Source organism: Grammomys surdaster, unplaced genomic scaffold (genome assembly GCF_004785775.1).
Source record: "Grammomys surdaster isolate TR1022 unplaced genomic scaffold, NIH_TR_1.0 364, whole genome shotgun sequence".
NCBI lineage: Eukaryota > Metazoa > Chordata > Mammalia > Rodentia > Muridae > Grammomys > Grammomys surdaster.
The window spans coordinates 1,513,154-1,526,825 of NW_021604783.1; the positions used below are offsets into that span (position 1 = coordinate 1,513,154).

At 45.9% G+C, this 13,672-nt stretch overlaps 1 protein-coding gene across 2 annotated transcripts in view; it reads right to left on the reverse strand.

Annotated features, from left to right (window-relative positions):
* Positions 1 to 3,752: 3,752 nt before the first annotated feature.
* Usp43 (ubiquitin specific peptidase 43) overlaps positions 3,753 to 13,672 on the reverse strand; it is a 62,308-nt gene continuing 52,388 nt past the window's right edge. For both annotated transcript variants that reach the window (XM_028780171.1, XM_028780170.1), the window contains exon 15: positions 3,753 to 5,300. In XM_028780171.1, coding sequence (XP_028636004.1) covers positions 4,228 to 5,300 — 1,073 coding nt within the window. In that variant the 3' untranslated portion in view covers positions 3,753 to 4,227. The remainder of the gene's footprint in view (positions 5,301 to 13,672) is intronic.

The window sequence follows — 13,672 nt, forward strand, 5'->3', positions numbered from 1 at the left end:
GGTCAGAAGCAATTATGTTATCCATGGCTGGGGTCTGGGCCAGATGTTCCCAGGTTCAGTTAGTGGTTTATTATTCAAAGGATTGAAATAGGGCTTACACTGATTTGTGAAAGTAAGCAACTTAACTCAAAGTGAAGCTATAGCACAGGTTAGGCAGGGGTATACTATCAAGATGGACAGCAGGACACAAGAAAGTACTTCTGGGTCTGCTTATTGCTTGAGGCTTCTTTTTATGGAGCTCAAAAGAAGGAGGAGTTTGGTTGCTAAAAGGCCCAATAAAGGTGGTTCCGTTTTGATTGGTAGATTACATCATGATACCATTTTCCTACTGGTGCGTGTCTCTTCCCATAATGCTCCTGATTTTAATCATATGCATTCCCAAGTACGCACAGGTTAAGATGGTAGGAATTCTAACTTGAGGACAGTTTTGCCTTGGTGCATATGTTCTCAAGACCAGTTCAAACTGGATCAGCCTTTCCATTCTTTCCTAATAAGTTGGAGATATATCTGAACAAAAGCTGTGTAAGTTCTATTGCTGTTAGAGTAGGAGAAACTTGTCCCATTGTGCAGAGATGGGTATACATGTAGCTAGGTTAGGTGGGGGTCTGAGGTTGTCAGGTGCATTGCTCAGAGGGGTCAATGTACATAGAAAGAAGCTAGGCTGCCAATTCAATTGGTGAATGCTGCTGCTGCTGCTGCTGCTGCTGCTGCTGCTGCTGCTGCTGCTGCTGGTGGTGGTGGTGGTATATGTGTGTGTAATCCAAACCAAGTAGAGTCCCAGGTTACTAAACCATCCCCTATGCTTACTTGCCCTAATTTGGTTCAAACTGATTATTTCAGAGAGGGCAGTGAGAGCAAATCCTGACTCTGGTAACTTAGTAGCTGTGTGACCTTAGGTGAATTAAACTCTCTATGCCTCAGTTCCCTCTTCTGTAAAGCAGAGTTAACAGTACCTACCTCAAAGGATTGTGATGAGGATGGCTCTGTGGGTGAAGGTGCTGCCACCAAGGCCTGATGACATGGGTCAGGTCCCTGGGACACACATGGTGAAAGAACTGACTCCTGTAAGTTGTCCTCTGATTTCACATATGCTGTGTACACACACACACACACACACAATGTAACCGATTTTTTTTCTTAAAAGTATTGTGAATTAAACAGGCTAATAAAGTACTTAAGGAACACCTTTCATTCAATGGCTGTAAATGTTGACCTGTCATCCTCATAGGAAAGTAAACACATCTTGGGGAGCTTGACTAACTTACCATTCCTCAAGATAAAGGTTCTGGATCAATACAGGTGACATTGTCTGATGGGATGTAGCAAGCACACCACTATTATGGTGCCCAGAACTGTCACTATAAAACTCCTACTATGTTCTCCACTAGACTTCCCAGCTTTCTCCTCTGACCATCAGGATCCTTGTAGTTTTTCTGCACTGCGTGATCTCCCAGCCCAAGACCTACAAGCCCTTCCTTCCTCTAAGAGACAAGAACAGAAAGTAGAAAGGCCTCGAACCTGAAGTCACCTTAGAATGAGGTTATCAGCATCAAACCTGTGACCCTCCCTCAGATAGCAGGCTAGACCCAGGCAAGTATCTGGATTCCCATAGGAGAGATGGCCTCTCTTCACATGGAGCTAGCTCTACCTTTGCCTAGGCTGTCTGGCTTTAGAGTACCCAACTTTTCTCTGATCCTGGTTTATAAGTTCCCATAGGAGTATCATGATTAGAAAGTTGCTCAGATGGTCTGCTCTGCCTCTTCCTCCAGTGAAGCCTGATGCCTACAACCTCATCAGATGAACAGCTGTGCTGATTTGAATAAGAACGGCCCTCATAGGCTCATTAATATATTTAAATGCCTGGTTCCCAGATGGTGGAACTGTTTCTCTCCCTGCCTTCTATTTGTGGATCAGATATGAGCTCTTAGCTACTACTCCAGCACCATGCCTTCCTGATGGCCACCCTGCATCCTCTGACGACAGATATCAGAGGACTCACCCTCTGATACTGTAAACAAGCACCCAACTAAAAGCTTTCTTTTCTAAGTTGCCTTGGTCATGGTATCTCTTCATAGCAATAGGCAACAACAGCCAAGGTTGTAACGTGGTCTTACGGCTCCAATCTAGGTAGGAGTTGAAACCAGCCATTTCTGACAGTGTTTTTGCAAACTTTCCTACCAGCTCCATCTTGCAGCCCTACGAAACGGATTAGATAGGGACCATAGTCTTATAAACAGATACCTACTGGGGTCCAAGTGTCACTGCCTCTTTCCAAACCCTGGAGTATTTATGAGTCTAGAGTAGATGCCCCAGTGTGTTCCATCAGAGAACACTGCTAACATCTGGGACCCTCTCACAATCCCAGAGTCTAGATCATTCCAAGAGAGAGGACCGGGTGCAAGCCTGAGGTATAACACAATTTTAGAGAGCAAAGTGAGACTGAGCTTGGTGTCAGCCAGGAGCAAAGGATCAGCCACATCTGCCACACCGCCCACACATGACAATTTAAGATTTGAAGAAACATGGGCTGCTACTAGAATGTAAACACATAGGCCTGCTAGGGAACTGGTAGCCCTCAGGGTCTGGTAGCTGGGTCTTCCAGCTTCTTGATTATGTTATTAGTTCTATCTTGCAACTGTTGCTTAGATGAAAGGTAAATTGTCTTCCTCACTGGAGAAAAGAAGAGATTCCATTCTTTCTGATTTAAAAAAAAAAATGCTGCAGAGACATGCAACAACCCACACCGTGGTCTGGGGGAAGACTACATTCCTGTGGCCAGGAGTCTTGAAGAAATATCCCATGAGAAAGGAAGCACCCTCCAAAGAATGTTTATCTAAGAGGCTCCCAATGAGCTGCTGCTGGCCTCGGTCCTGGGTCTAGGCTTTGCAATGTCTTTGTAGGAAACTGTCAGGTATCCCTAGACCAGGTCCTGAAGTGCAGGCAAATACACAGATGCACAGGGGAGAGCACAGAGTCAGCCAGACAGCCTCAGACTCACAGGTGCTGCTCCCTTGAGAGAAAGAAGCCTTAGTCTCCTTCATAAAGAGCAAGTCAAAAGCTAGACATGGTGGTTCATGTCTATAATCCTTCAGAAAGTTGAGGCAGGAGGATTGCCAAGAGTGCAAGACCTGTACGGGCTACAGAGTGAGACTGTCTCAAAAGTGTATACAAATTTAAAACATTTTTAAATGAAGGAAAGAAAAGGATGGACGGAGGCACAAATAATTTTAATTAAGAGCTTTTTTCTCTTAAGTTTCAGAAACACCACAGGCAACTGCGTTCTGACAGATAGCAACAAGCTGTGACTGACTATGCAATGCAACAGGAAGGAAGTGAGTCACTTCTCAAATTTCAGTAATTCAGTCCACCATTTGCAGGTTTCACAGACACAATTTTTATTAAAATTGTGCATCGATTTCATATATTTTAAAAAAACTTCTTTATTCTGGTATCAAAATAGTTATCTTTTTAAAATACTTTGAAAAGCTGTAATACAATTTCCTTGTTATATATTAAATACTCTCCTGAAACATCAATCATTTCTCTCCCATCTCTTGCTGCCACCGTCATACTCTTATTTCTTATTCTTTTCGTTTCTCGGCATCTTTGACACTTATCCAAGACAAGCATGAAAAGGAAAAGATCTTTCTTACAAGCCCTTTATTTTAAAAAATGAAAGAAATGAAGGGGTGAAAAGGAGGGAGAGAGGGAGAGGAGGGGAAAAAGGAGGAGATGAGGAGGGAGAAAAGAAGGGAGGAGGGGAGGAGGAAGAGAAGGAGGGGAAGAGGGAGAAAAAGAAGAGAGGAGAAGGGAGGGGAGGAGGGGAAGAGGAAGGAAAGAAGAAAAGTAGGGCATGTAAGTTAGGAGCACACAAGTTGGTGAGAGTTAGTATCTGACATGACACCAGAGTCTTTTTAGTAGACTATGGCAGGCCCTGGACTTAAATATACCAAATACTAATTTTAGCCTTGTAGTGATAATTTGGGCTCAGCAGCACCGTCTAGTGGCCAGGCTGTATCAAAACCCAGCAATGGGAACCCAACCACTTTGATACTGGGTTATTGGAATATGACAAACTTTTCGTTTTGTTTTTTTTTTTTTTTTTTTTCTTTTTGGAGGCCACAAGTTAACTGGATTCTAGAAAATCCACTCTGGACATAAGCAGCCTACAGATGCTCAGTGCACAGCCTCAGGAATGCCAGCTTCACACAACACTGAAACGTTCCATCAGAAGCTGGACTCCGGTAAGGATTTCTTTCGACTTAAGGAAAGGGTGTGGTATTTCACTCTCTGCAGGGTGCCATAAGAAGTCTGTTCCCCAGGAATGGTCCTTTGTGAGATGCCAGCTGTACTGGTTCGAGGGGGCCTGCTGGCTTTTCGGGGGAGGTGGAGAGAGCTGGGCGCAGATCGGATGTCCCTCTCTGTGTGGTTGCCCAGGCCTCTGGCTGGGCTCTCTCGAATCCTGAGGGCAGGGGACGAACCTCGGGCATGCTCATTCATGGCAGGGCTCAGCCGGTCACTCGCCAGGGAGACTGGGGGTGCTGGTGGTGAGCTTTCAGTCCTGACAGTCCTCTTGTGCTCTTTCTTCCAAAACACAGATTTCAAAAGAGTGAATGTCCCCTGTCCCTTGTCAGGGGCCCTTTCCTCCAGGGCAGCCTTAGCCTTCATCTTGGGTAAGGTACCTGGGCCATTGTCCTTAAAGTTTCTGAGCAAGCCAGTGGATGGGGAAGGTGGGCTACTCTGGCTTCCCACCTGGCTACTTCCCTTCCACACTGTCATCTTCTGGCCCTCAGGGTGTGCTGGCTTCTCATCCCCCACTGAGGGCATCACAGTGAGGGGCAGGTCAAACTTTTTTGGGAGCCTGATATCCTGACTTGCATTCCCTGTTCGTGTCCTGGCAGTGTGCAGACCATCATCTAAGGACCCCAGGGCTTGATGGTGGTTGAGGTGACATGAGGAAAGGGGCACCCCAGTTGTTCCTTGCCCAATGGCTCGACCGCTGTCTTCACTTTTAGCAGGAAGGGTGACATCTGACCTTGGCGAAGCTGCCGTCTCATCGCCCCCAGCAGCACGTGTCAAGAGCGGCACAATGGACTGGCTGGTAGAGCGGGGTCTTCTTCTGGACTCTAGGTATTCCACCAGTTCAACAGATGCCCCAGGACGTTTCTCCCTGTGTCCAAAGGACCACCTCAGGGGCATGGTCTTAAAGGGCCCATGCCTGGATCTGGAAGCAGGAGGTGCCTTCATGCTGATACTTCGGCCACCAACACCCCGAACCAAAGGCCTGGCCTCAACTCCTCCTGAAAAAGACACAAAGACCATGAGCACCTGTTAAGGGATGAATGCAGTGCCAGCCTTCAAGCAATGGTGTGTTAGGTCTAAGTCTGGGCACAATGACCATAGCACAAGCCAGATACACAGGGGTCCTGCCCTCAGGGCCACCAATAGTTTCATCCACTATCCCACAGAATCCATGTATACATTTAAAACCTACAGGGGAAGCCACCGACAAAGAAGGCACAGCCTTCCTTGATATCCACAGAGGATTGCTCCTAGGATCCCAGTGGATAGCAGAACCCGTAGATGTACAAACGCCTTCTGTAAAATAGCATGCATATCTTTCCACAGACTTTAAGGCATTTCTAGATTATTTATGAAACAGACACAAAACAAATGCTATTTAAACAATTGTCATTCTATGTTGCTTAGGAAGTAATCACAAGGAAAAATACCTGTGCATTTTTAGTAGCTACTCTTCACCCTCCCCAGACGCTGCTCCCGCCATCTCCCAAGCCTGCCTGCAGTTGACTGAATCAGCAGATAAGAAAATGGTGTTGAAGGCTGACTAGATCCACGTGCCCTGCAGCCAGAGCACTGAGGGGTTCACTGAGTCAGCTGCCCTGAAACCTAACATCATTATCATCCATCTTTAACTATGTCTAAGGACAAAATGCTTACCAAATGTCTCTCAAATTGGGTCAAAATTGGGTACTTGCACTTTAAAATGAAAGACTGTCACATATCTCATACTGAGCTCAAAAGAAAACAAAGTAACTGTAGGCTTCATTTTATCTATTTTACCAGTGTTGCCTTTTGTGTCTTATTGTATTTTGCAATTGTCTGTAAATAGCTGGGAAAGTGGTTTTGGTATATAGTCTTAAGTGAGAAGTTTAGAATCCTACAAGGCATTGTGATCCAGCTTGCAGACACACACTCACAGACAGGCAGATAGACAGACACAGACACACAGACACACACACACACACACAGACATACACACACACTATGTGCTATGCATGTGAAGACAGACATACAAAGCAGGATAGAGAAATGGATACCCAAAGTGGTGAAATGTGAGGGGCTGAGAAATGTAGCTATTTCATTATTTATTTTCCTAATTCTTTTCTACAGATCAGCCCTTCTAAAAAGAACATACAATGATCAACATGGAGTGCCTTTTCCAAGAAGTGTCACTATCACCACACTGCCAAAACTGCTTGACGTCTGACATGTACTGCCCCTAGTCCACGTGTGCTGTGTGCTAGTCGGTCAAGTACATAAGCATGGTGCTGGCATCCACAGCTGGCTGCTGCTGATATGCTACTCATGGAGTCTGAGTGTTATGGGCTGAAGGCTCTCATCCCTCCCAGTTCCTAAGTTGAAACTCTAACCCCCAAGGTCATAGCTTTAAAACAGTGTCCATATCAGAAGAGGTAAGAAAAACCAGAGTTCTTTCTGACTCTGCATCAAAGAAGAGGACTCACCATTAACCAACCTAACTGGTCCCCAATTCCATCCTGCAGAGCTTCGAGGAAGGAATTTCTGTCATTGGTAAGATCCCAGCATATTTCTGTTGCAACAGTCCCAAAGGTCTATGACAGAGACCAACTTTAAAGATAATCAAGGACTTTTGTCACAAAACACCCATGTGGGGATGCCATAAGATTCTCAGGCACACAGGTGTGAGGTCAAGGAGAGCAAAAGTCACAGAGAATGCTGAGATAAGAATTTAAGTGCACAAGGTCACTGGCTGTCAGTAGCTGAGAAAGCAGGCCCCCAGGGGGAAGGGAAAAAGTGCTGGACCAGCCTCAGGCAGATAGCAGAGGATTCGTCGGGCTCTCGCCTGTTGGGGGCTTCACATGCCATTTTTGATATCTTTTTCTTTAGAGCTTTTCTTTAGATTGGCCAGGAATAGACCTAATTCCACCCAAAATACTTTGTCATTTCAGCTTGCACTGACCTTCTGGCTCTACCATTCAATCTCCGCACCTGGGGAAAGAGAAAGCACAGCTATGGAGACTGAGGTGCGTGTGAAGTTTTCTTGTTCCTCGTCCACAGCCCCGAGAAGGGCAGAGAGGGGAGCTTTGCATCAGGAGGACAAAGCTGTGGCTTTTCGCCCTTTACCAGTTGGAGTGGCCTGGAGCCCTGGCAGGTGGCCAGAGGACCTGGCTGTCACTGTAAATAACCACGTTTCCCTTCTTCCTAGTGTGAAAGGGCCCTGGGCCAGGGCTGACAGCAACCTACACTACAGACACCCAAAGGACCCCTTCAGCTTGCCTTCTTTTGGAGAAAAAGCACCCTTTATTTCTTTTCATCTATTTATTACCCATAACAGGATCTGAGGGGGTGGAGACGAAGAACCTTAGATAAACTGAGAAGCAAATGGAATAAGCAGAGAGGAAAAGCAGCAGGTACCCATCTGGGCACTTGCCCACTAACCAAGCAGGCTGCCTCTTGTCCAGTACTGAAGCCCTTCCTCTGGGAGATGGGTCATCTGGAAAGCTGGGAGCTAGGATGGAGGATGGGATCCAGGGAGCCTGAGACCCACAAAGGACCGACAGTCTTTTTTTTTTTTAACTTTTATTTATTGTTATGCTATGTGTGTTTGTCTCCACGTATATGTGTGCCATGTGTGAGCCTGGTGCCTGCAGAGGTCAGAAAAGGGTGTCAGTCTTCTGGAACTGGAGTTACAGACAGATGTGAGTAACCATGTCATTGCTGGGAACTGAACCCAGGTCCTCGGCAAGAACAAACGTTCTTAACTAGAGAGCCACCTCTTCAGCCCAAGGCCTACAGCCTTAAGTTGCATCTTCCTGGAGGTTGTATACACCCTGCAGTAGACACAGTGATCTTCTCAGGCCCTACAGGACCGCTCTGTGGTGGGCACCTGGTCTGCTGATGTATACAGCCTCCAACCACAGGGCAGCCGCTCCAAGAGATGCCTCCTCTGTTCCTGTCTGTATAAAGCCACTTAGATTCTCAAGTCACTTCCATTGCTAGGCTAATGATGTGATCTCCAAATTGAGGTCATACTATGCTGTGGGCAGGAGCCTTAGAGTCTCTTCTCCCCCATCCTTAGTTTATCTTCAATAGGTCAAGTACTTTCAATATCCCTAAGGGTTTCCATCACATCTTAACATCCACCCATTAATTCATCCCAAAAAGTCTTAAGAAAAGCCTACTGTGTGCTAAAGATTATTTTTCAGTGCTTGGGAAAAAACACAAATGAGAACCAGGTATGGTGCACATGCCTTTAATCTCAGCACTCAGGAGACAGAGGCAAGCTAATCCCTGTGAGTTTGAGGCTAGTCTGGTCTACATAGCAAGTTTCAGGCCACCCAGGGCTACATAGGGAGACCTTGTATCATAACAACAACAAAAATGCAAGGAAAAAGTGGCTGTGTTCATGGGGTTTGACAAAAACCAAAACATACAATATTGTGTAACACAGTGGTAAAGGCTACAGCGAATAATGAGGGGTCAAGAAGAAAAGGAGGGTGGGGAGTGAGGAATGAGCAGTATCTGAGAGACCTAAGTGAAAGAGGGAGGGAGAGAGAGAGGGAGGGAGGGAGGGAGGGAGGGAGGGAGGGAGGGAGGGAGGGAATCTGAGGAAGACAAGTTCCAGACTTCAGGAGTAGCAGGTGCAAAGACCCTGGGGCAGAAGTAAACTTGCTGTGTCAGGCAAGCATCTGAGACAACCAGAGCTGGAACACAGGAGAAAAGGGCCCCATGCTATGTGCACCCAGGACACCTTCTGAGCCCCAATCCATAGTTGAAGATCTCTGCCACTAACTTTCAATGTCAAAAAATTTTCAGCACCTCTCTGATCCTAATTTAATTGTTCTTTTTGCTCTCATGTCTCTTGAAGGCATGGCAACCACTTCTGCATGGAGGGCAGAGGCAACCTAGAACAAACTTGACCCCAAATTTCACTGTGGTCCCCTAGACAATCAGGCAATGTCTACAGATAAGCCAGGGCTATTCTTCTTCCTCTGAGACTGAGTCAGGTGGATAAAAGTGGGCAAGAAAAGGGCTGGATGTCAACCACCATCCCTTGGGAGTCAGAGTCACCATTCCTTTTTTCTCATTCCATGTATCCCCTCATTCTAGAGAAGGAAGAGCAAAGCCTTGTGGGTAGAAACAGAAAAAGCAGCAACAGGGTCCAACATGGGTGTGGTAACTCACACCTAGAATCCCATCACTCAGGAAGCTGAGAGACTGAGTTCCTGGCCAACCAGGGCTCCACAGTGAGAGCTTGCCTCAAAGTAGAAATAACAGAGAAGACTCAGCGACAGAATATAACACAAAACAAAACAAACAGCAGCAGCAGTGTGACCTGACCGGAAGGCTTGTAGGGTCACCACTGAGACTCCCATGAGTCAGTAAAAAGATAAGAATTATCTCACACCCTAGCAGGTGTGCAACCTGCAGCCTGCACCCAGGATAGCTATGAATATGACCCAGCACATCTGTAGGTGAAAACGTCACACTAAAAGATTGGATACCTCTGCACATGGGGCAAAACGGCAATCACAAAACCACAAGGGAAAATGGAGGAGAGTCAAGAGGTACAGCCAGGAGCCACAATAAACAACTAGTGGAATCTGAAGGCAAGAGACAATAAAGCAAGGGAAATACAAGACAGAGCCCCAAAGAAAGGCCGGAGTGTGCAGAAGGAAGGCATTTGGGGGCTGGGTGGGGCTGAACACGCAGGCATGTTCTAGAATTTCTGAACTCTGAGGTCAGAGAGAATCTTAAAAAACTTCCAGCCAGGGAGAGTAAGAGACACTCACACAAAAAGAACAGTCTAGGTTTCTCACCTGCCACCCTGGGGCAAGGAGAGCGTGGGAAACCAGCTACAGAAGCAGAAAGCAAAGAACTGCAACCTCAGAGCCCCAGGCCAGCCAGGCTGCCACCCACTGGGGTGATGGAAACACTTCTGGCTGTGCAAGGATTTAGAGCTCAGGTGCCTGAAGGGCTCTGACAAACACTGGCAGAGCAGAGATCTCAGGGCAGAGGGCAAAGAAGACAAACACAAAACCACAATGCATCCCAACCCCTCCTCCCCCGACCCTGCATTCCACAAACTGTCCATCCTCCAGAGGGAAGGCCAGACAGCCTCTGAAGGTCATCTCAAGCCAAATCGGATGCACAGGACAGGAACTCTAACAGCAGTGGGGGAGAATCTAACTATTGCAGCACAATTAGAAGTCAGGAAGGAAGTAGTGTACTTCCCAACAGGGCAGAGGGAGCTGGAGAAAGGGTTTCAAACCTCTCATTGTGGAAGGATGTCAGGGGGCAGAGGAGAGCAGAGCTACAGTTCTAGGGTTACTGGAGTAGAGAGAGGAGGCAATGAGGAAACAGACCGTCTGGCAGGAAACAGCTGGTTTCTTGAGGCCTTATAATGGCAGGAAAAGGTGATTGATCACAAATACTGAGAAAGTACACAGGAACTCGGGAAGAAGAAAAGCAGAACTTGCAAATTAATTAGAAAAGGAAACAAACAACAACCAACTTAACCAAGATGAGAGAACGTCAGGAGAGGGAGAAACCCAGCAAGGAACATTTTAGCCAACACTGCACTTGTTTCTCTTGCCCCATCCAGTGGGCTGAATTCTCCTAACAAAGCACAGGAATCCAGCCAGGGATCAGGCTCAGTGGCACAGTGCTCCTCAGCATACACGAGGACCCTGGCTTTACCTCTCCTAGCACCACAGTGAAAACAACAACAACAACAACAAACTGGCTCTTTATTTTTTACCTCAGAGAGCTGGAGCCAAAAGCTCAATGTTTAAGAGCACATAGCAGCTAAGAATCATCCAGTCCAGGGGATGTAACGCCTCCTTCTGGTACTTAGGGGTAATACATGCATGTGGTGTGTGGGTGCAGGTGTGCATACAGGTGTGCATGTGTTTGTGTGTGCGCCTGTGTGTGTACATATTACACAGACAAAACATAATACAGAAAGAAGAGTCAAAATTATCAATGTGGAGTCCAAGGTAAAAAACAGAGAACGGATAAAGAACAATTGCAATGATAAAAGCAATATATATATATATATCTCCAATAGTCATGAACTTTCAGACACTTATTACCAAATAGGTCCCAACACTATGCAACAATTAGAAACGTTTATAGAGTACATGGTCAAAACCCAGCTCTGCTGAAGATCTCAATGGGTCTCCTTCATAGTCAGAAGGGAATCTAAATCCTGGTTCAGTGGCTCACACCCATAAACCCAACACTTGGGAGATGATGACAGGAGGTTCAGATATAGTGTTGGCTGTATCGTGAGTTCAAGACCAACCTGGGCCATAATATTTTGTTTTCAAAAACAAACACAAAACAATAACAAAAAGAGACATATTTAAAGAGGCATGGGAGAAAGGAATAAAGCAACCAATCACGTGATATCACGTATGATAAGTGCTCGAGCCCTCAAAAAGGCTACTTGTTAATTCATATGTACACAAAACACTTACAAAATAACAAAACAGACTTTACCATGAAAGAAGATAACTTTTGAGAAGCTCACTCTTGGACCATAATTCGCCAAACTGTTAACAAAGAATAAAAAGATGACCACACGGTCCTGAATACTTGAAATTCCCAGATACCATCAAAAGGGGAATGTAAGCTGAAATGAAATACTATCTGGAAAGATCTGGAAAGGAAGAAGACATACTAAAACCTTTAACACCCAAGAAAAGCCACAGAGGATGATTATCAAGAGAATGGTTTGTCCTAACAAGCTGGGGTGACACCTAAGCCTCAGGGGCCTCTATTCAAACGGTCTCTGGGAAGGACTTCTTGGGATAGATCTCTCTCTCTCTCTCTCTCTCTCTCTCTCTCTCTCTCTCTCATTCTCTCTTTTACCTTCTTTCCTTCCTTCCTTCCCTCTTATTTTTTAAACATAGTTACATCTTCCTGTAGTTGTAAAGGTAGAATGTTTTTATATCCCATTGGCTGTACAGTACCTCCTTTTCATATCTGCCCCAATTCTATGAGTTATAAACCCCAATAAACTCTGTCTTAATCAAGGTTACTATTGCTATGATAAAACACCATGATCAAAAGCAAGTTTGGAAGGAAAAGGTTTGTTTGCTTTACACTTCCACATCCATAGCCCATCATTGAGGGAAGTCAGGGCAGGAATCTGGAGGCAGGAAGCAAATGCAGGCCATGGCGGGTGCTGCTTACTGGCTTGCTCAACATGGCTTGCTCAGCCCACTTTTTTATAGTACTCAGCTCCTCTAGTTCACAGATGGCACCACCTACAATGGGCTGGACCCACACATATCAGTCATTAATTAAGAAGAAGGCTTATCTGTACAGAGGCTGATCTTCTAGAGGCATGTCTCACTTGAGGTTCCTTCCTCTCTGATAACTTTAGCAAGAGTCAAGTTAACATAACCTGACCCACTCCTTTCAGTACAAATGCCATCCCAACATCCCACGGCCAGAGCTCCTGGAGGGATGACATTCCTGGGCAATCCATGCTTCTCTGCAGAGGGCTGCTGACATGGAGTAACCATGACCATTTACCCACCAGGACCGTGTCTGGGCATTGAAGGACACTTGTCATCCTTGTCCTCAATTATAACTCACCTCAATTAATTTTGAAAGATAAAAAGCTTCTCTTACAGAAGAGAGAGGATTGAACCCTGTGGAAATCTCTCTGCTAGATTTGCTTCTGCCCAGATTTGATGTTAAGATTAGATTTTGCAACCATCTCAGAACTTCTAGAACAAGTTTCAAAACTCAATTTTATCCAAACTACCAGGGGAGAAGGCTCCCTTGGAAAGCAGAGCTCTTCCAATATCCAAGCAGAAGAAATCTGAATGTTGGCACCATTGGCAGATGAGAGCCTCAGAGGACAGTTGGAGGAGCCTGGAAGATAGTTGGCATTCCTGCCCTGGTTTGTCTAGTAGAAACAGATGCAGAGGTCATGGATTAAGATGGGTGGGCCCATTCCATTGTAGGTAGTGCCTGTGTCTCTGCAGTATCCCCAGGATTGTACCTGACACTTCTCTGAAAACCCTATTGAGAAGCTGGGTCATTCTTTGGAGTTGCCTCTTAAAGGAAGGGTGTTCAAAACATTTCTCCATGGGAGAGAGGTGGCCCTTGGCCTTTTGACAGAGCTGAGATGAACCAATGACTTTCTCACAGGCGGTATGAACAAGAATGAACAAGCTGGAAGAGCCTCTCTCTTGTTTACAGACACTTCCCCAAAGATACAGCCAGAACAGTGTGAAAGAAAAAGAAATACCCAGTGAAAGAAAGATTCGGCTGCATACAGTTCAGTCCCACGGAAATGAACTATGAGGACCTAGTCTGGTTCTATACACACACACACACACACACACACACACACACACACACACACACACAC